This window comes from Larus michahellis, chromosome 7 (assembly GCF_964199755.1).
Source record: "Larus michahellis chromosome 7, bLarMic1.1, whole genome shotgun sequence".
Classification (NCBI taxonomy): domain Eukaryota; kingdom Metazoa; phylum Chordata; class Aves; order Charadriiformes; family Laridae; genus Larus; species Larus michahellis.
The window spans coordinates 17956636-17981681 of NC_133902.1; the positions used below are offsets into that span (position 1 = coordinate 17956636).

The following is a 25046-nucleotide window of genomic DNA, read 5'->3' on the forward strand; positions in this document are numbered from 1 at the left end:
CTCAATTATATTATCAAACTGTTAAAATATTTGGCAGGGTTGCTGGAAATTTGAGCATGATTTCCACTGAATTGAATACCTCTGGTTGTGTGATCATCCCGTTTTTTTTTTTTTTTAATCAACATGAAAAATAGGTCTGTTCTCTTGCATTTTTCCTTAACCGTTACAAGGAACCGAAGCACAGTTCTGTTCATCTACAGCTATTTCTACAGGTAGACAAACTGTCACTGCCTGTGACTGTGGTATCTCGGTGACTTCTCAAAATCAGGCACGATAAGAAGTGGCCGTCTTTACTTGTTTCCGTTGTTAAAAAGATGTAACTGATTGACATTTCTACCAGTTCTTCTCCTGTAGAATTTTACTCGTCGAGAAATGAAAAAAGACACAGATGGGCAGACAAAAAAACACGCCCCGAAAGTTAACATGCTGTGGAGTGGCATAACCTGTTCTTCGCATTGTATTGAAGACTGGAGACAATTCTCCAAGAATAATTACTGGTAAGTATATTTCTTTGGGGAGGGGAATGTGTCTTCATAGGTCTGGTTCATACTGGTGCCACGTTCCTTATGTACTGTTTCAGGAACATCTAGAGTATTTCCTCAAGTGAATGGCTCACCCGGAGGGACCGGTGGAGACAGGCAGTAGAATTAGCCTGTTGTGCTACTCACGAGGAGTTGCACAGTCTGGTTATACGATAATTTGTCCCCAGTTATATATGGACACGCATCCATTTGCCCAAGGAGCCTAAGCCAGGTACAAGACTTGATGCTGCGCTATCAGTGCTCTCTGTTCTGTCTGCTATGGAAACTGGTGGGCTTTGACCTGCTCAGGGAGATCTTTGACTCGATCCTTTGCAGCCTCAACGCCAACTTTAGTGTGGAGAGATACCGAGAAGAAAAGGGCTGGCCGTAAAGAAGCAGCACTGCTCCTGCCTTGACACAGGCGCATGGTATATGTGCTGCTTGCGAGCCCGAAGGCCTTCTAATACCTAGAGCAAGAATTTGCAAGGAAGGCTGTGGCCAATGAAAACAGCCCCTGTGATCTGCCAGCTTAAAGATTTCGTTACTAATTCCCTCGCTTGCACACTGTGCAGACCGAGACATCTCTATTACAGCAGCATAAGAAAGCTTCCAGGCAGGACTGTGTTTATCCCTAGTGATTTTATCAATGCAGGGGTCCGGTCTGCTAAAATTTCTAAGTATTTGTCTTGTTAAGCTCCCTGTTTGCACCTTCTAACATCCTTGACTGTTGATGGAAATGATTATATATCGTACTTTAAGAGTGCAAATCGCTCTAGGATGGATTACAAATCTGGCTGTCTTTAGGTTTCAGAAATCAAGCGGTTTGTCTGGACACCTTTGCACAGGATGAGACCTTTAAGCTGTCAGGCAGCAGTGAGTCAGTCAAGGCAGGGATGGTATGCCTGATGTCCAACCTGAGCTTTAGTTACAAGTGATTCTGGGCTGTGACTTTTACTGATCAAAGCTGTACTACTGGGACTGGAGGGAGTGGGAAGTAGGGGGACTACTTCTCTTCATAATCTCTTCTTGGGGCCCAGCACTGAAAAGTTAGGTTTGTGATGTTTACCCTCAAGTCAAATTTGCAGCCTTTTAGCCACTCCCAGCTCTACATGGGATTTGTGTATCCAAATACCTTTACAATTACCCCAGGAAATGGAGCGACTGAGTGTTGGAAGGCAACTGTACAAAAACAGGCAGCACAGAACTAAAAAAAGATGAAGCTTGGCCTTACAGTGACATAGTAAAAAGCACACACTATCATTGCACGAGGTATAAAATGAAACTACTCTGTTGTGTTCTCTACCTGCAATCATGCTAAATTTTAGCCCATGATAATACAGTGAAAGAAAGGGCTATCCTATCTGGGCAGATTCTTTAAGAAATAGAAGTTATTTGTCAAGTACTGTCCAGTAATATTTTTTTGTAACTGGGAATATGTGATTATTTTAGGAAAAAAAAACCCAGAAATCTGTATTTCTGTCTACTATGGAAAATAATATTTTCTTTGAAAAAAAGCCTAGAATGTCTTCATAACTTTTTGTTTTAATAGGTTGGTATGTCATGCCTTCTTAAAATTAAGGTGTGGTGCAGGAATTTTAGTTTATGCTTTTTTTTTTTTTTTTTTTAAATAGCCGCCAGGCATGGTTTTTTAGACTTGCCAACTTTTTGCCGCAGGTGGATTTACTGATACATCATTAGAACAGCAGTGCTTCATGATTTCAAAAGATGACTTAAGGATCAGTTTTCCTGGAGATATGTTTATATTCCCCAGTATGCCTTCTCACATTATTTAAAATCTGCCGCGATTAACGGCGAAGGTAAAGAGCTAGTGAAAATTCATGGCAATTACTATCCCAAATTTTCACAGTGAGATACACATGCAATTGCAAACAGAAACATGTTTACAAATCTCAGAACGATGCTCTAATGACATTAGGCAATTTATCTCACGTTATAACTGGGATCCTGAAAACAGCAGTAATTTAAGCTCCAACTCTTTTTTCTTTGGAAAAGCTGTTAGCAGCGGTACCTAAATTTGACAATAGGTGGAGCTGTCTGCGAGAGAAGTAACCACCTTTTTCGCAGCTAATTTTTCATATTGCTTTTAGAGCACAGCTTCAAGACTTTGCCTTACTGCCACATCCCTCGGGTTCAGTGGGCTCTCTGTCAGGGGGCTGCTTTTACACCAGGCAGACCTGAACCCTGGACGATGAATATGCTCCCAGCTCCTGTCTCCTTTACAATATGACACTTGTCGCAGATTTCTTATTTTAGTAGTACTACAAACTAGCAGACCAGACTATGCAACTTTTAGCATTACTTGTAATCTCCGGAAGAGGCCTGAGGCCAGGCTGATTCACAGTGATGCATGGGGCAGACTGAAGTGGACTGTACCTTTGTTATCACTTGCCCATCTTCTGTCTAATCCCACACTAAAATGAAGAGGAGTAAAACTGCTGTCATTAACAGTGAAGCTGTCTAAGTTAATATAGCTTCATTTTAAGATATGTGCAAGGGAGAGGTCCACAGAGCATGTGCTGCTATGGAGATGCAGAAATGCAACATATTGATCAAGCAGATCAGCTTTTAAAATCTTGGACCAATATCTAATGCTCATCATAGATCAAATATACTCTGATTTTTAATAAAAATGCCATAATTACTGATCGCCCGGTACACTAGTGAACATGCAGGAAGCATAATTACTTGGTGGACCTTCACAGACTGCAAGTAAATGTGACAGTCCTTAAAATACAGGGTAGGCAAACTTTCTATGAATTTGCTCGTAATAGAGGTAGACCTACAGGGAGAAGCTTTAGATCTTCCAGGATATTATCGATGTAATGAAACTCTGAGTTCTCCAGCTCCACCATCTCTTTTTTCATCTCCAGGATCCGGCCAATCACGCCTTCTAGCACTTGCCGAATCACTGTCCGTTTCTGCTGGTGAAGGAGTTGGTCATGGGCCGTCTCCAAGTTACGGAAGATTTGCATGTATTTGATGTAGGAAACAGCTAATGTCTTGAATGCTTTCACACGGTCCTTCTCTGGCTGGAGGAACTCTTCTCTTTCTCTCCGGAGCTGGATGTCGAGGTCTTTCTGGGCATCTGTCCACATCTTATTGTAAGTACTAATTGAAAAGAGGAGACAATGTTAACCTGACATGAAAGCAAGAGTTAGCACACAACGATGCCAGGGCTCTATGTGTGTGGATTTCTCAAAAAAGCAACCCTGGAAATGTGAGCCATTGTATTTATACAGGGATTTTTAACTACAATGTATTTCAAAAACCATTAGCAAAAGATTCTCTTTTTGATTGTTTTAACAATAGGAATCTTAAAATGCTGTTTCATTAATGGAAGTTTTAAAGTTAAAAACTTTTCAACTTCATCCTTAATATGCCTGAAGCATCCTTCAAACGCTTGAAGCTACAACCCCCACCAGCGCCACGAGTTTCATTCAATTGTGCTAATTGAGAAGATGGTTTAATAGAAAAGATGCTTCCCCCCAAAGCCCTTATGAGGGGTGAGGGTCTCTCTGTGTTTGAGATGAGGACCAGCTGATGTTTCTAGAGTGTGCATTGCTTTTCTGCCTTTCTGCGTGATTGCTCAGAGCTAATTGTAGGGTAAGGGCTATATTGGCACCAGTGCTAAAGTGTAGCTGTGGGCACTATTTTGGATGTGAAGCGAGGAAAAGAATTTAATTTATTTCTATAGAAGCAACTGCTGCTGCACTCCAAGCAATTGCTCAATGTCTGGTCTAGTGGCTAGGGGACCATGTGACATGGAAGATGTCACCTAAGGCCAGCTGCATTTCCAGAAGTGATACTGCTCCTTACTTGGTAGCTTTGGTAGGAATAGGTGGAGCTCTGATGTGAGCGTGGACTGGCTGTCAGTGGTGTTTCATGGTAAAAGCAGATCAGTGCAGAACATCATGGGAAATCATCCTAAAGGAACCAGAAACGGACTCTGGGCAATGAGGTTTCTATTCAGAGAAGAGGTTTGTCACTGAAGGGTGCTAACAACTGTGGTAGCAAAAAACCCTTTTAGGTCTTGTTCTACTTTGTAACCTCTGTTTGCTGGTGGAGACTCTCTCTTGGGAGTGACAGGCGTCAAAAAATCTTACGTCTCTGAAAATGCTTCTCTACCAGCAGAGCTCAGAAATTTCTTTGGCGCTGAGACTCAGTTATGCTGGAAGAAAAACAGTTTCTTGATTCATGTTGTCAGGTTTCTAGAAGGAGGGGGAAACAGTGGGCTGAGGTAACAGGGAAAGCTGACACTTGTTTCTTAGATCTAGAAATAAAGGCCGCTGGCCTCAATGGTGCAATCTAGACTCAACCTTGCCCTTGCTTGCTGTTCCTAGAGCCTCTCAAAGAAGGATGAAGGCAGTAAAAGGCCCTGCCAGCATCAGATGAGCTTTCAGAGCAGACCTCTTGCTGGTCTGAGCAGCATTGAGGGAGTGCTTATGTATTAATTCTAATAAGAAAACAGGGCAGCTGTTAATGTTGCTCATGCTTGATAATAAATGCCTAAATCGGACCTCTGTCAGCTGATCTTATCATTCCCAATCTCGGAGTACAGAATGACTCAGGGCTTGTGCAGCAGTGGGGTGGAGAGGACAAACTCCAGCCCACAAGCGCCCTGAGCACCGGGTGTGTGCTGCAGGTCCAGGATGCTGCCGGGACTCCCTGCAGCAGTCAGCAAAAACACCTACAATCTGAACCCTGCCATTGAATTTGCACCATTAACTTTTAAAAGTGCATAGTATACTTTTCAGCTGATATGAGTTTCTGCAGGATGCAGCTGGCCTTGCTTTTCCTAATGCCTCTGCAGCCCACCCAGGTCCTTCCCCTTCCTTTTTTTCCTACTTCTTTTACATCCCATTGCACCACCCAAATCACTCAATTGCAGCAATTAACCCAGGTGCAGGAGATAAACAAAATAAAAGCAGCAGAGTGGAGAAGACTGGGGCAAACAAGAGCAGTATTAGCTTTGACCCTAACGGCTCTGGCTGGTGGATCAATGGGAGTTTTGTGCGCTTCCTCTGAAGTCAGGACATGGAAGAACATACGCTGGTGTGAGGTTCGTGGGGCTTTCCAGCACAGAAGGAAACAAGGCGGTATTGTACTGACTTAGCTGTGCCCGCTTGCAGACCATTGGGGAGCCGGGAGGTTATAAATCTTTGAGGAAGCCTAGCCCCGTAGGTTGTCCCCACAACCGTACCGCTGATTTACGAACAGCGGGTATCCTCGGGCTAGAGCATTTCGAATGCAGGTTATTGCATGGAGACAACACATCGTACCGCGATGAGAACCGACTCCACGATTGTCCACTCCAATTTACAATAACCTCCCTTTCTGCCTCCTCTGACTGAGGAATGTCAAGTGGTTCTTCCTGCTGAGCCAGCTCATATCCAGTTTCTTTTTATATTTTGAATGACTTTTTGAGGGAGGAGGGGGACAAAGTGCTCTAGCCCTTCAGAGTACGTTAATATGAAGGCAATATAATGGAACATAATTGCTTCCATAAAGCATTAGTTTATCAGATAAGCATTAAGATGATTGCAAGCACGTTGCTGTGGGTCAGATGTTAAGACTACAGATATTATGGTATGTTTTTAGCTTTTGCAGCAGTGATGTTCTGCGTCACTGAGGGCAAAAGAAGGGACGGGCCCACTGGAAAATGAAGTATTGAAGGAAAAGTTTGATGTAGAACTGCTAAATTTTCAGCTGTGAAGAGCTGGCAGCTCCTGTGTACCTCTTGCGGTCAGGGTGACTGACACCTTGGGGGGACCTGGCCCTAGTGGTTCAGTTTATTAGATGTGATGGGGATGAGCAGACACTTGATAATTGGACAGTGCAAGCAGAAATGTGATTTGAGTGTTTCTTTGGTTCACCCTGATTAAAAACTAGAGGACACATGCCCAGCCATTTGTTTTCCCTCCCCAAAACAGGGTTAAAATAATCATTTCAGGTCTTACTAGCATCCAAATGGGATCAGATGTGCTTGGTGTTTATAGCCCTTTCTGGAGGACTTGGCAGAGCTGGTATAATCCCAAGGAGCCTTTCAGCTTTGGAGAGAAACGTGTTCAAGGGAGTCAGAAGGAGTAACGCATGTCTTCAAGGTTACGTGTTAAAAGCAAAGGACAGGACAGACTCTCCTTGCCTGTTAATCAGACAGCATGCGACCCCTAAGTCCCTATTTGAATTTTTGCCTATTTGCTCAGTTTCCCTTTGCATTAAGTTGTAAAATCCCTCAAAACTGCTTCCACGCACCGAAGGGGGAGTACAATGCAGCCTTGAGCGCGCTGGCTTTTTATTTACTGTTACTGGTTCATCTGGTAGGTTTGATCCTGTTCTGTAAAGGGTAGGTTGTGAGCTGTATCTGTGCCCGAGGATGATATCGCATCAGAATTAGACTGGATTAGAGCATCTAACTAGCCTATTAGTGCAGATAACCAGCAGGACTGAGCATAATTTTCCTACTCAAGGCGTAAGATTATTAAATCCTGGAAAAGAAAGAAGCCTGTCTCGATCTCTGCATGTGTAAAGCAGTATAAGTAATGCTGCAAATTGTCATAGCAACTACAAAATAGGACTGTTATGGGGAAAATAAGCAATGTTGTAATGGGATGAGGAAAAAACCACATGAAGTGACTTAACTCCAGAGCCCCCAGAGTGCTTTCTGGCAACCTACAGCTTGGAGGGAAGGTCAAGGCTTTACCTCCTAAGTGATGTTATCTTCTCTTTGCTCCCACAAAGTAGAAACAGAGCCTAGAACAAGGGCTTAAGATGACTCTCTTGCCATAGCACGACTTCTAGTTTGAATCTCGCTTTCATTGCTCAAAATAAAGACGGATCTGTTTATTTAGAGTGAAGCTTAGAAATACGTTTTTCTAATCAAGTTATAAAGAGATGTTTAAAATCCTGCCAAATTATGCATTGCGTCATTTTAATATTCTAGGGCCCTCTAACTCTGCATGTTTGCTTGACCCATCTCTTTTTATGCTTAGAAAAATGTGTTGGTTTTGAGTACAGCTGAGGTTAGCCTGCCTTACTTGTGTTGAACTGGTTTTGGGACTCCAGCATGCCCTTCTTGGAAGGATTTGTGCTGAGCATGCAAACTGTCCCTCAGACCACTCTTGAGCCCCTAGTGGAATTCTGGCATCAGTGGGGTTACCTTTGTGTGTGTGTGGTTTTTCTTTTTTCCCCTGAAGTGTCTTGGTGTTTTTACTTAGCTGCCAAAGGGAACACTATTTCTGTTATTCCAGGACATGGCGCAGTTTGCATTCCAAACTGTGTCTGTCTCTGGATTTGTATATGGGTTGAACTCAGGCTTCTTTGATGCCTGGTTTTTCTGGGCTGTCCTCAGAGGACAGAAATATCTCACACTTTCACACGCCAACCATGTAAATGAAGAGTGTAGTACTGCACAGGCCCTACTGTTTTTTTTGGGTTTTTTTTTTTGGATGGATGGGCATGTGTAAAGAGATGGAAGGGAAAACATTTGACTCTGACTTGGCCCAGCTCTCTCCACCTAATATGGAAACTACCGTTCGATTAAATGAGCACTAAATGGTGTGTGTTTTTAAAACATTTCTGAAGCATCTACGCTGCCACTGCAAACTACCTGCGTTTCTTCTTTCTCAGAAGGTGAGATTGGGCTGGCTTGGGCCATCTACCAGGGAATGGAGGAAGCACCAGCAGGGCTTGTGGGAGCGAGGGGGTGCGGAGCTGGGCCACGCCAGGGATCTGTGCGCTAGAGGAGGGCACAAGGAGCCCAGCACGTAATTCTCCACTGCGCAGATCATGCCAACGGTCACGGAGCAGACAAGAGGAGACTGAGACGTGGGTCTAGCGACACGGAAGTGTGTGCAGGGGCCAGTCCTCAGGGTCTCCTCTAGATACTCGGGGCTTGACAGGTCAGCCATTGTGCTAAGCTCTGGGCAAACATGGGGGCGGGAAACCCTGCCCTGCAGCCTCTGCAAAATAAAGAAACAAGAGACAAAGGTTGGGAGGGGAAAGTGAGGCCCTGAGAGGAAAAGGGGCTTGCACAAATGCTGCTGCTTTTCTTTTCTTCCTTCTCTCTTTGTAAAAATCACCAGACTTAAAGTGACTGCTGGCTTCTTCAGGTCAGCAGTTACCTGTTCCCCCACTACAACCTGCTCAGGTATTGCGCAGAGGTTGCAGGACTAAATATATTATATGAGCAGCCCTCTCTTTTCTTTTGTCTTATTACAGACAAAATTTTTCTAGGGGTGGAGAGGTGCAGACAGAAACAGAGATCCGGGTGGCCTTATTGACCAAATTTGACCATGAGTTTGTCTGAATCAATTCCTGTTTTAAAAGCCTTTAGCCTGACTTGTGGGTCTGAGCTTGGTCAGGCCTGCCTTGCTCATTAAGTAAGATTAGGCTTATAATTTTGCCAAACTTAGCTGGTGGTGAATGTAAGGCTGCCAGTTGACTTCCCTTAAGCACGTTTGCTCTAGCTGTGATGTTTTACGGAGTTTGAAGCATTTGGGGAAAATAAAGGGTAAACAGCAATAAGCTTTGGTTGTGATGGGGAAGGAAAATATACAGCCCGCTGCCATTGTTAACATCAACAGCTCTATGCTCCTGTCATCTCCAGTTGCGCTCTTTGGTACTATGACAGAAAGAGAATAGGGGCTAAAAGATTTTTATGGCATAAATGTAATGGGAAACTGCATGGAAGGTGAGGAAAGGCCACTAAGCAGCAGTGCCACCACCACAACTCAGCAAGGCTCAAGCACCCGCTCTAGCCAAACTCACACATCTGATTAGAAAAATAACTGTTTACTGACAGAAGGCCATTGGGAGGTGATTAAGGTGGGGGGAGACATTATTCTAGGCTGAACTTTGCTGTCACATGCTCCAGAGGCCATCCTTCTCTCTGTCGGCCTGCAGCTCCTGCCTGGGCTGGAGGCTGCCCTCTTGTTTTGAGGTCAGGAGGAGAAGAGCAGGCTCCTCTCCTTTGCAAGCTCTTTTCCTCCTGGCCAGGGAAGCACGAAAGGACGGGGAAGGAGAGCTTTGGGAACTTGCATTCCATTACTGTGTAGCATTGCTGCAGCAGACACTGTAGTGAGCTCTTTAGTGAGAGATGGATAGCCAGAAATAGGCCAGGGCTGAGAAGACCCTACCTACTCAAGCTCCAAGCAGCATTTGCCTACACCATGCGTTACTGGGTGTGGTAATGAAGTTTATTTCAGCATTAACCATCCTATGTGTGTCATTTTCTTTTTTTTTTTTTTTTTTTCCCCCCTTTCTTCCTTAGAAAAGGAAAGAGCAATCTCCCATCCAGCTGCATGCATAAAGGGCAAATGCTGCATCTGGGTCCTGCTCTGCCTCTGCTCCGATCAGGAGGCTTTAAGAGCAAAGTTAACACGGTCTACTCAGTTTCTTGAAAACTGTAGCCTCCTTTCTTAAACTGTTTTCTAGCACAAGGGCTTCTGGGATATTTCCACTGACCATGCTTTTTCCCAAAGGAGACAATGTACGAGCAATGCGCGAGATCTTTCCCTACCTGCTCATTAAGGATGAGGCACCAGGAGGGAGTTGCAGCTTTGAGTCTTAGTCGTGATCATTTTGATTCTGTCTCTGTTTTCCTGCTTTAACATAAGCAGGATGACACGCTAATGCTCACCAGGGGTGGAAAAAGAGGGGCAAAGATGAATCTGTGAATGCTTGGGAGATGTATGAGAGAGAACATGCTAGGAATGCCCAGGAGGAAGCTAATAATTGTGGCGTTTGGATGGAATTTGAAGAATATGGCCTGGGGCCACACGCTGAATGAGGGGATAAAAAGAAATATTCAAGAACAGCCCAATCGCTGAATGAGGCTGGGGCCCCATGGGAAGAAAATAAGATGTGATCACAACATAAGAAACTGCATCGTAATGCAGTAAAGTGGGGGAGAGAAGAGGGGATTAAAAGTTGCACTGAGATTTTCTTACATTTTGGGTTTGCAACCTTAATGTTCTTCAACTGAGCGTTGTGGATGTAATGTAAAATATATAGCTCTCCATTGGTTGTTTCTGTCAGAAGCAGAGGGGGAGACGCTTGTCTTAGATTAATATTTAACCACTGACTTAATATAAGTTCTATTTGTGACATGAGATTAAATTTTAAAGCTTTTTGATTGTTTAAAGCTCCTTGGTGGCAGCGGCAAATGTCTTGTAGCTGATTAAAACCTGGTACAAATGGTAGCAGTGCTAAGACTGAGCTTTGAAAGTGTCTGGACTAGGGCAAGTTAAGAAATTATTGGTCAAGGTTCTACAGGTCAAGTAAATGGTAAACAAATTCATAAAAGAGGAGGAAACGCAGCAGGAAAACATAAATGCAAAAACTTCTATGTAAATCTCCTGTTCAATGTCTGGAACAAAACGTACATCTGTATGCAAATGCCGGGGTTTGAGTACTTTAGGAAGTGCGATACGTTCAGCACTTGTTAATCAACTCGAGAGCAAATGTAATGGGCACGTTCTCTCGTGAGCACTGCAGCTGTCCTTGGAAAATGGCGAGCACGTCTGGACAAGCAACCTTTCTTTCGGCTGGCTGCTGGATCTTACTGACCCTAAGAGAATGTAGCTGAGCGCTTTCTGAGCGTCCTGTCTCTCTCCTGATACAGAGCTTACTAAAGTGGTGGAGTAAAATACCTCCTTGAGCTGTAGACAACACCTCCGTTAAAATCGCGGGGCCTTGAGGATGGTGAACGGGCCTCATAAACTCATGGAAATACTGAAATCCCAGCCACATAAATTGTGTGCAGTGTGACTGCGCTGCAAACGCTGCTGGTCTGACCACTCTGACTCGGGGTGGATGCAAGACGAGTGCCCTGTGCACACGCTTAGCAGGGCTAGCACGTCCGACTGCCGTTTTTCTCTGTGTATGTGTGTAGCAGCTGTTCTTCCAGATGTCTAAAAAGCAGCTGTTTACCTCAAGCTCAAAAAAAGCTCTGTGCTGTGTAGCGCTTCTATACAGTACACAGGATGTGACTGTACAGTATTGAGAAGTCAGTATTATAGACTCGGCGGGGACTTATTGATGTGCCTACCTCTTTGTAGGATGGAGTCTATCCTCCATGTGCCTCGGCAAGATGGGCAGACATCCCCCTTCACAGACAAATAAGGGTGTCCCCTAAAATATTTTTGCCCGAAGTACTAAAGTTCTATCTTATAAACCCCATGCATTATCATCTCTTTGTTTCACTGCCTTCAAGTGAGGCAGTCTGCTATATGGCATTTTTGTCATATGCTTTTAAATTAGCATATTAAATTAGCTTTTAAAATACTTTTCATTTAGCACGATTTGCGGTACGCAGGCAGGATAACCTCACTACATACAATCAGGTAACAGCAGCTTTAGTAACTTACTTGAGAACCAACTCAGCTGTACCTTGCAAAACAAGATAGCCTAGGACAAAAGGAAAGCGAGCTCCTATTTCATAACTATGGGCGTCGATTGCAACTCAGGCCTGTGCTGCGGAGGAACACACTAGGCTTTGAACAGTAAACATTAAGATAATTATTTTTTAAAGATTTGCCGGCACTGTCAGCCCCCAACCGTTTAAAAATCATGAAATTAAACCTTTCAGGCTGTGTATATTTAGGTAAGAATTCAGTACTTTTTATTTTCCTGATGGTTTGGAAGCATTTTTGCTTCACTTATTTTTCTGGGGTTTTAAAAAAATATTTAGTTTTTAAAAGGGATGCTGAGATTCTCAGGTGATAACCTGAATCCAGTTGCTGGGGCAATAAAAAAAAAAAAAGCACAAACTGTCCAGAAAACTTGGTGCGCTGACTGAGGTGTGGAATACAGCAAACAAAACTATCCAGCACATTGCTTAACTCGAGCTCTACAGATGCAGTGGCTGGTGAACTTTAGTGTATTCAGATTTGTGTTTCTGAAGGACCAGATTAGCCTAGCTATAAATGTCGTGCTGTGCACAGCTACAGAGTGATTATAGTTAAGTGAGCCAAGCAGCATCAACGTCAGACTGGAGTCCCTTACCAGCATCACTACCTTTGTTTGGAACCGGAACTGTCTATTTTTTGTCACGCGGCGTGGAGATGTGTATCATGTTTATACGGGTTTGCTGTTCAATGCTGGCAATGCTATAGGAAATGCTAAAGAGCCCCATCCCTATTAAAATTAAACTTAGTTACGCCAAACAGTTGAGGCAGAAGTATTTTCCAACTGTACTCAATTCCGTTAGTGTGAATCTAGCTCAAATAACAGCAGCCGTGATCCACACACTCAGTAGGAATGACAGATGCTGCGTTAACTCTCTTGGGAAGAGGTTAAACACCACTTTTGTGAGATTCGGTTTTTTTGGTAGGTTTTTTTTTCCTTTTAAACAACACAATTTACATAACTATCTATTACTTTGTGAACTTCCCTTAACTGTGTCACCATGCCAGCATAAGGCACAATGAGTGCTGCTATAAACTAAGCCCTGCACTGGATTACCCTGGGACCTAACCAAGCCTTCCTCAAATTTACAGCTGCTGGAAGCTGTGGTGGGTCTGTGTCCTTGGGCAGAGCCCCCAGACAGTCTCTGCTGTGCTCTTGGTGACATCTTCTTTATTCCTCTCAGGTCATCCTTCTCTCCTGAGCCAAGCAGCCAGGAAAAGGAAGCTGCCTGGCTGGAAAGCGGTGGCATCTGGCTGGGACCGCAAATGCATTGAGGCAGGTGGCAGGAGGCTAGGCTAGGGCAGACCCAACGTGGAAGTGCTGAGGAGAGCTGCTCTAGTTCCAAGGCTGGAAGGATGTTTGAGAGTCGGAGGGGTTTTACCTGGCAAAGAGCTGGAGTTTGGGAAGAGGACACCAAAGCAGGAGGCTTTGAGGCTGGTACCACTGATGGTAGAGGAGAAGACCATGGGTAAAAAGCCAGCAGAGGCTGTGCTCGGGCAGCAGTGTGGATATTGTCAGGTTTGACTAGGTCAGAGCAGGAGAGGAGCAGCAACAGACAGCAATTACTGCCTGAGGGTTGTTTTTTTTCTCTTCTTTCCCCACCAATGTATTATTATTTTAGTGAACTTGAGCATTCCCCATCAGAACTGGGAACAAGAACTGCCCCAAACTGGGTTGGCTGTGCCCTGGGGTTTTGTACTGCTGGACCTGGAGGCAGCAAACAGCAAAATACTGAGGGATAAATAGACTGGATCGATGGGCCAATGCTAATGGAATGAGCTTCAACAAGGCCAAGTGTCGGATCCTGCACTTGGGCCACAACAACCCCATGCATCGCTACAGGCTTGGGGCAGTGTGGCTGGAGAGCTGCCTGGTGGAAAAGGACCTGGGGGTTCTAATTGACACACGGCTGAACATGAGCCAGCAGTGTGCCCAGGTGGCCAAGAAAGCCAATGGCATCCTGGCTTGTATTAGAAATAGTGTGACCAGCAGAAGTAGGGAGGTGTTTGTCCCCCTGTACTCAGCACTGGTGGGGCCACACCTTGAGTATTGTGTCCAGTTCTGGGCACCTCAATATGAGAGAGATATCGAAGTGCTGGAGTGAGTGCAGAGGAGGGCAACGAAGCTGGTGAACGGCCTGGAGAATAAATCTTATGAGGAGCGATTGAAGGAGCTGGGACTGTTTAGTTTGAGGAGGAAGAGGCTGAGGGGAGACCTCATCACTCTCTACAGCTACTTGAAAGGACACTGTAGAGAGGTTGGTGCTGGTCTCTTCTCACAGGTAATTAGTGATAGAACAAGAGGGAATGGGTTCAAGCTGCAGCAGGGTAGGTTTAGGCTGGACGTTTAGGAAAACATGTTTCACAGAAAGAGTGGTCAGACACTGGAATAGGCTGCCCAGGGAGGTGGTGGAGTCACCATCCCTGAATGTGTTTAAGACTCGTTTAGATGTGGTGTTAGGGGATATGATGTAGGGGAGAGCTTCATGGAGTGGGGTTGATGGTTGGACTTGATGACCCCAAGGGTCTTTTCCAACCTAAATGATTCTATGATAAGGTTAAGGAGACACTCTGAGTTTGGTTCCCAACTTTGCAGTAATAACACTTTCCTAACATAGGGCCTCGGTGTCTTGGTAGTATTTCTGGAGGAGCGAGTACGGCTCCTTGCAGGCACTTTGATCCACTGCCATCATCAGTGTCTGCTTATTGCAAACAAACTTTTAAAGCTTTGTATTGTGCTGAAAGCATGAGGAGTTCATTACAGGGAAAAAAACCCAACCCCAGTATGTGCAAATTTTGGTCTGCCAGAGAGGGAGAAGTAATTTTTTTTTTTTTTTTTTTTTTTAAGCAGAACAGGGCGTGGTGTCTGAGTAGGAATAATATTAATACGGCCTAACCCGCGCTGAGGTGAGCTGGCCTGCGCCCTCCCCTCAGCGCCCGCCTCAGCCCCAGCGGCGCGGCCTGCCCCGGCGGCGGGGGGCGCCCGGGCCTCGCGCCAGGGGCCCAGCCCCGCCGGAACCGCTCACACCGCCCTTGTCCCGGCAGGTGTTTTCCTCTGGAAGGGGATGGGGCGGTTTGTTTTGTTTTGTTTTTTTTACCCCCTTAAACGGTGTTTTCTCCCAGGCACCCGCGGCCCCTCGCCCGGCCTGGCCCCCGCGCGCCGCGCTACTCACGCCTGAGACATGGTGCCTCGGGGCCGCTCCGCCGCCGCGGGGCTGGTTCTCCCCCGCCCGGCACGGCGCCCCGACACCGATCCCGGAGCCGGCCCGGCCCGGCCCGGCCCGCCCTGCCCCGGCTGGCGACAGCTTGTCCGCGGCCCGGGCAACCGGGCACCCTGCGCCGCCCCGCCGTTACCGCGGAGACGGGGAGGGAGGGGGCGGGACGGGCCTGTTCCGCTGCCCGGGACTGCCTCAGGAGGTGTCCTGGGGGAAAGCAGGTTATTTTCCTTTATTTTGTTGTATTCTCCTTCATTTTGTTCTGTTCTCCTTTTCCTTCCAAGTTGTTGTCCCGATTGTGTTCACATTTTCCCCTCTATTTTTTCTTTTCTCTTTTCTTTCCCCGAGTACCTAGCGAAGCAAATTTCTTGTGGTTTTCCATTCCCTTACCTCTTAAAAACCAGTTTATTCTTATTTTTTTCCCCTCTCGACAGCTGGAAACCTGCCTTGTGTGTTGTATTTCCACCACCAGTTGCATCCCCAAAGCGGGTACATCCGTACGCCAAGGTCTGTATCCATCCCACCTATTGGCACTTCATCACAGGATTTGCTCTTCTTTTTTTTTTTTTTTTGCTTCTTTTTATTTTTTTCTTTTAAACTGGAAAAAAAATCAGTAATGGGGGAAATGCGAGCATGTTGTGATGCAGCCGGTAAAATCACACTGGTAACTTCTGAGCGCTGGTTTGGTTGGAGGCTGGCTTCGAGGGCGATGCAGCAGTTTCACCTCCTTGTAAGTGATGTCTAGCTGGCAGCGAAGCAGGAGTTTTTGAAAATAATTGTTTTAATTTATTGTTTGTGTGCGGAGCGAGAAGCATCCGTGGCAGAACACTAAAAGGCTACTTTAAAAGGGGAAAAATCAAAGCTAATGAGACAGGATTACAGTGCATCACACTTTTTTTTTTTGGGGGAAAAAAATGCACTCCTCCACAGAGCGGGTAGGGAAGGGAAAAAGCAAGAAGTTTGGGACAATGAATGTTTTGCCAGTGTTTGCATTTTTTGCCATAAATCTCTGGGTGCCTGCGTTCCTTTGCTTCCCCCCCGCCCCCAGCCCCTTGAAGCTCCGGCTCATATAATTAGGTGAGACTCTTGGCTATCAAGTTTTTGAAATAGAGTTCCTAGCCCCCATGGTTTTGGAGGAAAAGCTTGAAAATGTGAACCTTGAAGAATCAATCAAGACCGTAATAAAAAGCATCTAAGGTGTATTATTTTTCGAGCCATATGATGGCTGCGCCCATCGCATGATTTCTTTTGGTGTATTGGATCGGTGGTGTTTGAGTACTTACTATTTCTTTGGGGGGGTGTGTGTGTGTCAGAAAATGGTGTAAAATCAGCTTGTAATTCACTGTGTTAATACGAAAGTGGTTCTTTGTGCTGGTGCAGCTTGCATCAGAAATTTGCCTGCTTCTTTTCGGTGCCTGTTTCTCATCCATCTACAGGTTGGAGGGTCTCAAAAGCAGTAACTAACAAAACTTGTGTTTTGTTCTTATTTAATACCTTAACAGAGCCTTCACAGCTCGGATGGGAACCTCACATTTATTGTTTCCATTAATGCGGGCATTTGTACATCACTTTTTTTTGATGAACTATTGGGTTTTTTTCAGCCAAGAGTTTTACCCACAGAGGCACAGCAGTTCTGTCTCCATCGGTGCGTGTGGTTTTAAGGACCGATTTGGCTGTAACCCCTAAGCAATATGCCTTTTCCCATGGACCTCAAGATACTGCTCCCAAATCTCCAAGAGAAGGGGAGTAATGCTTGTAATTCAAGAATTAAATTCAGGAATTGGAGTCAGAATAGAAAATTACTTCAGTTCTTTTATTCTGCAGTGCATCGCTCAAAAATAGCTTCTAAAATTAATAGCTAAGCAACCCATTGTGTGTGTTTGAGACGAAAAAGTAGGAAGCTTTCTGAAGCAATTGAAATGAGAGTAACAAGATTGCTTGATGTGATATGGATGTTAATTATTAATCTGAATTTATTGCCCCCTGTTAGCACCTCAGTGTTGCAATGCAAAGGATGGCCTTTATTGTGCCGGAAACTGTATTAAAGATGAAGTAATGTCCATTGCGCCTTTTCCACCCCTCGCCCCCCCCCAAAAAAAAAAAGTTGGAGGAAAGTAAACATCTTCCTTTTAAAAATGGGAAATTAAACCATAAAAAGTGATGTGTGTGAGAACGTGCAGGGAGCCTGTGCACGAGCTGAGGGGCTTTTTATTTTCATCAGTTTGTAGGGAACTTGAAAAAAAATAATGAGTTGCATTGCTGGGAAAAGTCACGCAGTAAAATAAATTATGAAATAAGCAGAGTTGATACTTTTTTTTTTATGGGAAAGGAGCCTGTTTGTAGCTGAAATGGGAGTAGCATACGACTGAGAATAAGTAATTGGATTAGCCTAAAAAAAATAGATATTTATAAACAGAGAAACAGGGGAGTGTGAGATGTTCTGGTTTGCTGTAGGTTTCTAGTTGAATCCTCGAGCTTACAGGTAATTTGAAGTGAGATGAGGCAGGACTGCCTGGGCTATTCGGCCACTGCTTTCCTCAAAGGACTGCACTGTGATGGATTTTCTGCTGTGGATGCATCTCCGCTTTGGGTTTGGCACAGCTGCTCTCTGTCCCCGTCTCCAGCTTTCTTTCCTTTATCTGTCTCTTACCCTGGAGCACCACAGCCTGATTTGCAGCTGAGGTCCAGCAAGACCATTGATGGTCAGTCCATACTGTGGAGCATCTCAGTCTTTCCAGTCCAGGATCACGTGTCTCCGATAATCCCTACGGGCACCAAACCATCTGAGATCTCTAGGTACCACCAGAGATTAAAGGGATTTGTAGTTGTTATTCCACATATTGTACTTTTTTTTAATAGCATTGATAGCAACTTCCTTGTCCAGATCATGTTGCATTAAAAAATAAAACTGTGTAATTTAATCTATCCAGCAGGAATAGGTGATGGGTTTTATACAGTGTGTTCCTTTTGGCATCCCTAATTCCTTAGGCTCTTGCAAACATGAGCTTAAAAGTTCTGCTGCCTTGGAAACTAGGTGCCATCATCTTTCAAAAAAGTCTTTTATTACGAGCTTAAGAGGCGACTAGTGAGCTTAGAAGGGGATAACATATAAAACTGGAGGACCTTGTTCCTCTGAATGCAGGTCCCTGGCAAAGAGCTTAGTGCACCTGTCTCTTATTGAGTAGGGGCTTAAGTAAAGCAAGGAACATAATAGGAAAAATGTTCTGCCTTTGCAACTCATATTTCAAAGCATTACAAAGGTCTGGATTGTCCCTCAAGGCAGAGGACGGAAAGAGGAGTGGTTTTGGTTTTTTCGGCATGTTGCTGCCCCAAAGAGAGAGGCTGTGGGTCAGGGGTTTCTCCATCACGTGGGATGGATGAACTGAGGTTTGGGCCACTGCTTGGGATTCAAGGATCCTGTTGCTTGTTTTGCCATGGGAGATATCTGTGCTGCATCTCCCTGGGGTGTAAGATGTGATGTGCTCCGTGAGGCATCTTTTGCCCACACGAGGGATTGTGGAAGGGCCTGTTTGCATGCCACTAATGAGCTGGGCAAAGCTGAGGTCCTGAAGTGCCAGGAGGGTGCATTTTGCTGGGTGTCTCGTGCTGAAAAACCACCTCGCTCTGTAGCCCTACCCTGGAGTGCTGGTGTCCCGCTTATCCTGGAGGGCTTGGCAGAGGAGCTCTCCCGCAAGGGACAGTGGCTGTGACAGCACTTAGAGCAGAGCAGCTGTCCCCAGATGGGGACCTGGTCACAATTGAGTTGCACATCAGACCTGTGAGTCCAGGAAAGGGAGAAGTAGGATCTCTGATGCGCAAGCCTGGGGAGATGTTGCTCAGGACTTGCTTGCAGATAGGTGTTTGGTTTTAAAGTGCATAAAGGAGTTCTGGGTGGCCCTTCTGTGCAAGCTTGGGGACTTAGATTTGCCTTGTGGCTTCAGTGCTGGCTTCCAGCTTGTGCTGACACCCAGGAGGGACGGCTCTGTCAGCTGGGCTGCACTGACCAGTTCATTTAGCCTTGCCATCAGTCGCTGAGCTATTTTGCCAGTTAACATTTACTACCGGATCTACAGGAGGTTTGCTGCTTACTTCAAGGCTAAGTGAAGGGGATTTGTCGGTAGTCGGGTCTATTAGACTTTGATACAGCACCAGTGTGTTCATCAGGCCTGAGCGTGGTACATGGAGGAGGAGGACTGGAGCAGAATTAGAAGGTATAAAGTTCAAATCTAATTTGAAGAATTTTCCCTCTATCACTTAAATGTGGGAAATGTTCCTGTGGTTTCAGGTATAAAATGTCATACTTCATAAGGAGCGTGCGTTTTAAATCTCAGCCAGATATTAAATGCCATGCCACACTCCACTTCTCTCTTTGTTAAAAAGTAAAACCCCAAATCATGTCTCCTGAAATAATGTTGTTCGATAAAATTAAAGCTTTCAAAAGAAGACGGTTCAAATAGCATCAGCTCTCTATCATTAGGAAGCATGGGGGAGCGTATTGATTTTATTCTGTATTGACAATTGTACGTCGGTGTTCAGCTATTTAATTATCTAGGATGCTGTTCTTAAAGATGCCTATCAGCATAAATCTAGCAGTTGATACAGATTGACAATTACCGTGTACCAGATGTTTTTTTTTTGGCGAGAAAGAAATAGAAAAAGGGATCGGGCTCGGGCTTCTGGCAATTATCCAAGCAATTTGTTAGCAGAGGCTTTAGAAAACCGGTTGGCTTGAACGTTTGGCTTCAGCTAGCAAATTTTTAATAAATGAACACAAATACTGTGTCAAGCTTTAGTCACTTAGGAGGGCAAAGGTCGCTTCTATATTATTCTGCAAAGCAAATATTGGAAATAAGTAGCATTTCTTTTGGTTGTGTAATGTGAAGATGTATTCAATATCGCATGTGAAATGGCACTTCTGGACAGACCCATTTCAGTTCGTTAAAGATATACAGATACTCTAACCATTTACTCACTTTATAGGCTCAGCAGTCAGCAATTTAGAATGTTGTAGATGCTTCTCTCTTATGATTTTGATAGAAAAACGACAGAAAGTTTGACTGTTAATACTGGCTATGTGTGCACATTAAACTCCAAAAACTTAAAAAAATCTCACGTTTTTAAGGAAACAAGAAAATGCTGCACAACATAAGCCGCTAGCTGCTCCTTTCAATTGGGGTGGGATTTTCGCTGACCTAAGCCCCCACGTCTCATGCCGTGGTAAACGGGCAGGAGGTTTGGTGGGACCAACATGCTGGGGAGTCCTGGGTTGGTGCGAACTCAGAACGGCAAAGTGCCACTCACTTCCCACAGCAGGAGGGGGATGAAGGTGCTGGTCTTTGTGGTCAGTTTATACCTGCGCTGTTTGATGTCTTTCTTTTCATGGAAAAAATAGCTGTGGGGCTATATCTGAATTTACAAAGCAGCAGTCTTGGCTTCAGCCATCCTAGTCAATGAGTGAGATGGAGAGGCTGTTGGAAGGTCCTTTGCTCTCCAGCTGGGGAGCTGGAGTTTCTGAGGATGACCAGGGTAGAGTAAGGGGTAGGGGAGGCAGCTCAACACTTCAGGGGTCGGGTCTGGATCAGGAAGATCCTCTTTGAGACCCACTGTCTGATTGAAGGGAAGTGTTTGAGCTCCGGGACTTGATGTCTTTTAAAGTTAGCAGCTGAGAGTGACTTTGGCCTAAAGGAGAAGGGGATGTTAGCCAGCTGCTTTGGCAGTTCATCGTCCAGAAGAGGAGGAATTCATCTGCTATTCGTGCACGTAGGCTGTTGTTTCATTGTGTTCTGTTTTGTTTTCCCTCCCACTCTCCAGTAAAGCACCTGTTGAGTTAATCCTCTTTGATTCAACTCAGAAGCAAGGAAGTCAAACTCCTCGAGTGGCTGAGCAGCTCAGCTCTCATTTCCCCAGGTTTCTGTGGGGGGGGTCTAGCTGGTGTGTTTTGGAGGCTTCCAGAAGGAAAACTATTAAAGCAGGAAAGGGAAGATATGAGGGGAGGGAATACTTAACTTTACTGGACATAAGGATGACCTGAGTTACGAAATGTTAGTCTGGAAGGGGGAGATATCTTGGAGCTTCCCAAGTCGTTCTTGAGGATGGTGAGAAATGTTCCAGAGGTTCTGTTTTGGTGCATCTGCATCTTCAATGAAAACTATTTTGATTTAAAAAAAAAAAAGCCTCTTACTAAATTGGATGCATCCTACTTCGTTTGTGCTGAAAAGTTAAAAGAAGCAGAGTAAAATGTCAGCAGTAAGTAAGTAAGCTCCAAATACAGTGATTTTGTAGGGAGCCGTAATCCATCAGCAGCTGAAATTTGGTGGCAATCTGGTTCTGCAAACATGCTTGATATACTGTGTATTCACTTCTGTGACCCCAAAGACTGGGCAGCCAGGGCTGCCTGTGGAGGGAAAGAGGTTTCTCCAGAGGGTATCTGGGGAGAGGACCCTCTGTGTCTTCTCTAAGCTCTGGAAGAGCCTCTTACTCTGCTGTCCACCAGAATCCAACCTTAAGTGCTGAAAGCTAAGATGCATAAGCAATTTACGTGATTCCTCTTCCATAATTGCCCATCTCTTTGTGTTTAGGCTCTAGGGACATTATATCCAGTATGTGAGGACTCGATGTCCATCTAGAGTGTCCCAGGATGAGTTAGGTTCAACCGATACGGTTGCGTGAATGAAGTAAAACCAACAACTTATGTCCAGCTAATTCATTAGTTACAGCAAGAGCTCAAGGGTTAATAATGTCCCACCTAGAGCCGAAGGAACAATACGAGCCAAGCGCCTGGCTGTCCCGTCCCTTCTGCGTTGCACATGCGTCACTTCTGCGTGGAAATGAGTGTGAAACTTTGGTTTTTCTTTTTTCCTCCTCCTGGTTCAACTTCTCGTGCTATAAATAAACAGTGCAGTGTGAGAGAAAAAATGAATAACAAGGGGCTGTAGTTTTTTAGGTGCCTGCGGCAGGATGTTTTCTTGATTATCCTGTTTCTTGTAAACACCGTGATGCCTTTTGTAGCCCAGATGTAGAGGCAGCCTGGGTTCATTGTTCGAACACCTGCTGTCCTTTCAAACGGACCCAACGCAGCCCATTGATAAAATTCAGACTCAGAAACCTGCAGCACCAGGCTGAGCTCCTGTAGATAGCTCAAAAAAAAAAAAAAAAAATCCTTGAGGATCTGACATCCGCCCTGTTTTTTTTTTTTTCTCCATTATATTTGATTGGGAGGGGAAAGGAAGCTCAAGATTATTTTTTTTCCCCCTGCTCTTGTTCTCACAATAGCAATAAAAACAATGCTCTCTGGCTTTGAGGTGGTAAATGGTGAGAAATAACAACAACAGCTCACTTTGCAAGGATGCAGCCAAATTTATGAATGAAACCGGTGGCTGTAATTTAGTTTCCAGGCCTGTCTCTGCTTTTGGTATGATGAGATGAAATAAAAAAGCCAGAGAAAAAACAGCTCATAACTATTGTGGGGTTGTAGCTGGGAGCGACCACGGGGAAAGGTTTTGCCTGAGTTGGAGAAAGGTAGCACGGGGTTTTTCTGCTTCCTGCATCAAGATCAAAGCACAAACCAGGTGAATTTGCTCAGTTAAGCAGAGGCTTTGCAACATTTTCTGTATCTGATGCTAGCATATGGTGGTGTAACACCTTTGAGACTGCAGTTACAGCTCTTCCCAGGTTGGCTTTGTGGGGTAAATGAAGTCAGGGTAGACCCTTGCCAGGACAGGACTGCGTTACAAGGTGCGCAATAATGCCATCAGCCCTTGGAAGAAAGGGGTAAAATTGAGACCAAAGGCACCAAGTACACTTGTTTCTGCAGATACAGGTCAGTTATGCGCCTTCTACACACCTGAATGTTTCTTTGGTCGGGACTTGAGGGCTAAAACCTGCTTTTTGGGGAGAGGAGACCCTCCAAGGCTCTGGAGCGAGAGGTTAGAGAGTTGAGGTGGTCAGTCAGGGCAAGGTGTGGTTTAGCAGCCTCTTCTCAGACAGGAGACTTGTTTTCCAGGGTGTCATTCAGAGCAAGAGAGATTTTTATTGTATTGAGGTCTCTTGCATACTTCCCTGCTCCTCTTGCGTTCCCCACCTGTGCCTTTGGCTGCATGAGCAGAGGAGACGTGCTGCGATTTATTTACTGCTGCTTTGAGCTGGGGATTGAACCAGATGGCCTCCAAAGGTCCCTTCCAACCTAAATTACTGTATATTTATCTTGCTGAGAGAGTCGGATGCCAACAGTGAGTACCTTACAAAGGTATTTAATGGATCAAAGGCTTTCTTCCCCCACCTCTGAAAATGAGATCTGAAACTGTAAAGGAAGCAGTCCAGCCCCAAAATATGCATTTTTGCCTGAGACAGGTGAAATCAGGTGGCCAGACCTGTGTGTGCTGTGGCTTCATCCTGCTGAACAGATGTGGCCTGCCCCTTGGCACCCCTAGATGTTGTGCAGGGCAGGGTTTGAAGGACTCCTTGCTCAGAGCATCCCATGTGTCCTCCTGCCCCCCCTGGTCTGTTAGGAGTGTCCTAGGAGAGAGAACACTGCCCCACCTCTTGGGTGAGGCTGTGGAGGGACCCACAGGCTGTTCGGGAGGGGGCCCAAGGAGGCAAACACCGAAGGATCAATATTCGTGCGAACCGCCCTTTGCATCTGCCTTTAATTAAGCCACACACAAAAAAGCAATGCAGAGCAGCATGTTGGCATGTGTCGACGTCCGCGTGTGAGAGGAGCACACCCTGTCTCTGGACCACCGAGCAAGCGGCACGTAGCCTGTGTGTCGTTACCTGGCTGTTGGAGGTTACCAGCCCATAGCCACCACAGGCAGGAGAGCTGGTACGAGACGACCTTTACTGGGGCACAGGATGCAAGGGGACCCTCCCGGGCTGGAGGTGGGACACGATAACCTCTCAATAGCCAGCACCCAGGAGGAATTTGGCTCCTAAATCTAATTATATTTGCAGACCGAACTCTTTTTGCACTCCTTTCAGGATGCGGCTCTGTCATTGAGAAGTCCGGTGTGTGCAGCATCTCCTTTTTACCCAGCGTTTTGGTTGGTTTGAACTTTGTTTTTAATGGCCGTGTTTAAAAGCAAGATAGCAAGGAGCTGGAAGGTGCTTAATGTCCTCAGCTTTCTCATGCATGGCCTTTCTGAGAAAAATGCCTGTTTGCTGATATCATCTCCTATGGCTCAATGTCAGAGGTTTGCTTCATTTACTAAAAAAACTGCGCTAACCACATGAAATGCTTACATGACTTTTTCTAGCTTGCACAGGGAGGTGTCCTTGATGACCTTTCACGGTAATTACAGCAGTTAGAAGATGTTTGCCCCAGGCGAACCTCTGTCTAGGCTTCAGCAGTTCTGCACTTAGTTGTTTTGGATTTTCCCTTCCATGCTATTCTGCAAAATAGCATTGTGGCTACAAATGTCTTACTTTTCCCCTAAAATGTATCAATTGCTCTTAGGAGGCAGTGAAAACTGCTGGGCATTTTCACAAACAAACCAAATAGGGTTTTAAGGAAGCGTTTATATTTCCTATTTATGTTTTGCTTTGAGACCCTGCCTTCCAGTAACCCTTTTTGCCCAAGACAAAACAGATACAATCAGCCTGGTGTTTCTTTTAAAATGGGCGAAAGATGAAGGATGAACATCCGTGAGCGGCAAGTTTCCTTTCAGGCGATTCTGAGCAAAACCCAAGCCTTTTTGAAGTGGTTTACTGCAATTGTAGTTTGCCTTGCTTCCTGCTCATGATTTTGGCAGTTCATTTCTTGGGCACACCTCCCGGGGGGTTGTGTGTGGTTAACAGGCGGTAGGGGAAGTTGGAAGGCCAACAAAAGGCAAGGGGGCTTTTAAACCTTATTTATTTCTTTTTCTATTTAGAATGCTGCTAACGAGGCA

General features: G+C 45.2%; 1 protein-coding gene across 2 annotated transcripts in view; it reads right to left on the reverse strand.

Annotated features, from left to right (window-relative positions):
• DRC11 (dynein regulatory complex subunit 11) overlaps positions 1-16168 on the reverse strand; it is a 110175-nt gene extending 94007 nt beyond the window's left edge. For both annotated transcript variants that reach the window (XM_074595003.1, XM_074595004.1), the window contains exons 1-2: positions 15121-16168; positions 3326-3650 (exon numbers count right to left, since the gene is read on the reverse strand). In XM_074595003.1, coding sequence (XP_074451104.1) covers positions 3326-3650; positions 15121-15131 — 336 coding nt within the window. In that variant the 5' untranslated portion in view covers positions 15132-16168. The remainder of the gene's footprint in view (positions 1-3325; positions 3651-15120) is intronic.
• Positions 16169-25046: the final 8878 nt, after the last annotated feature.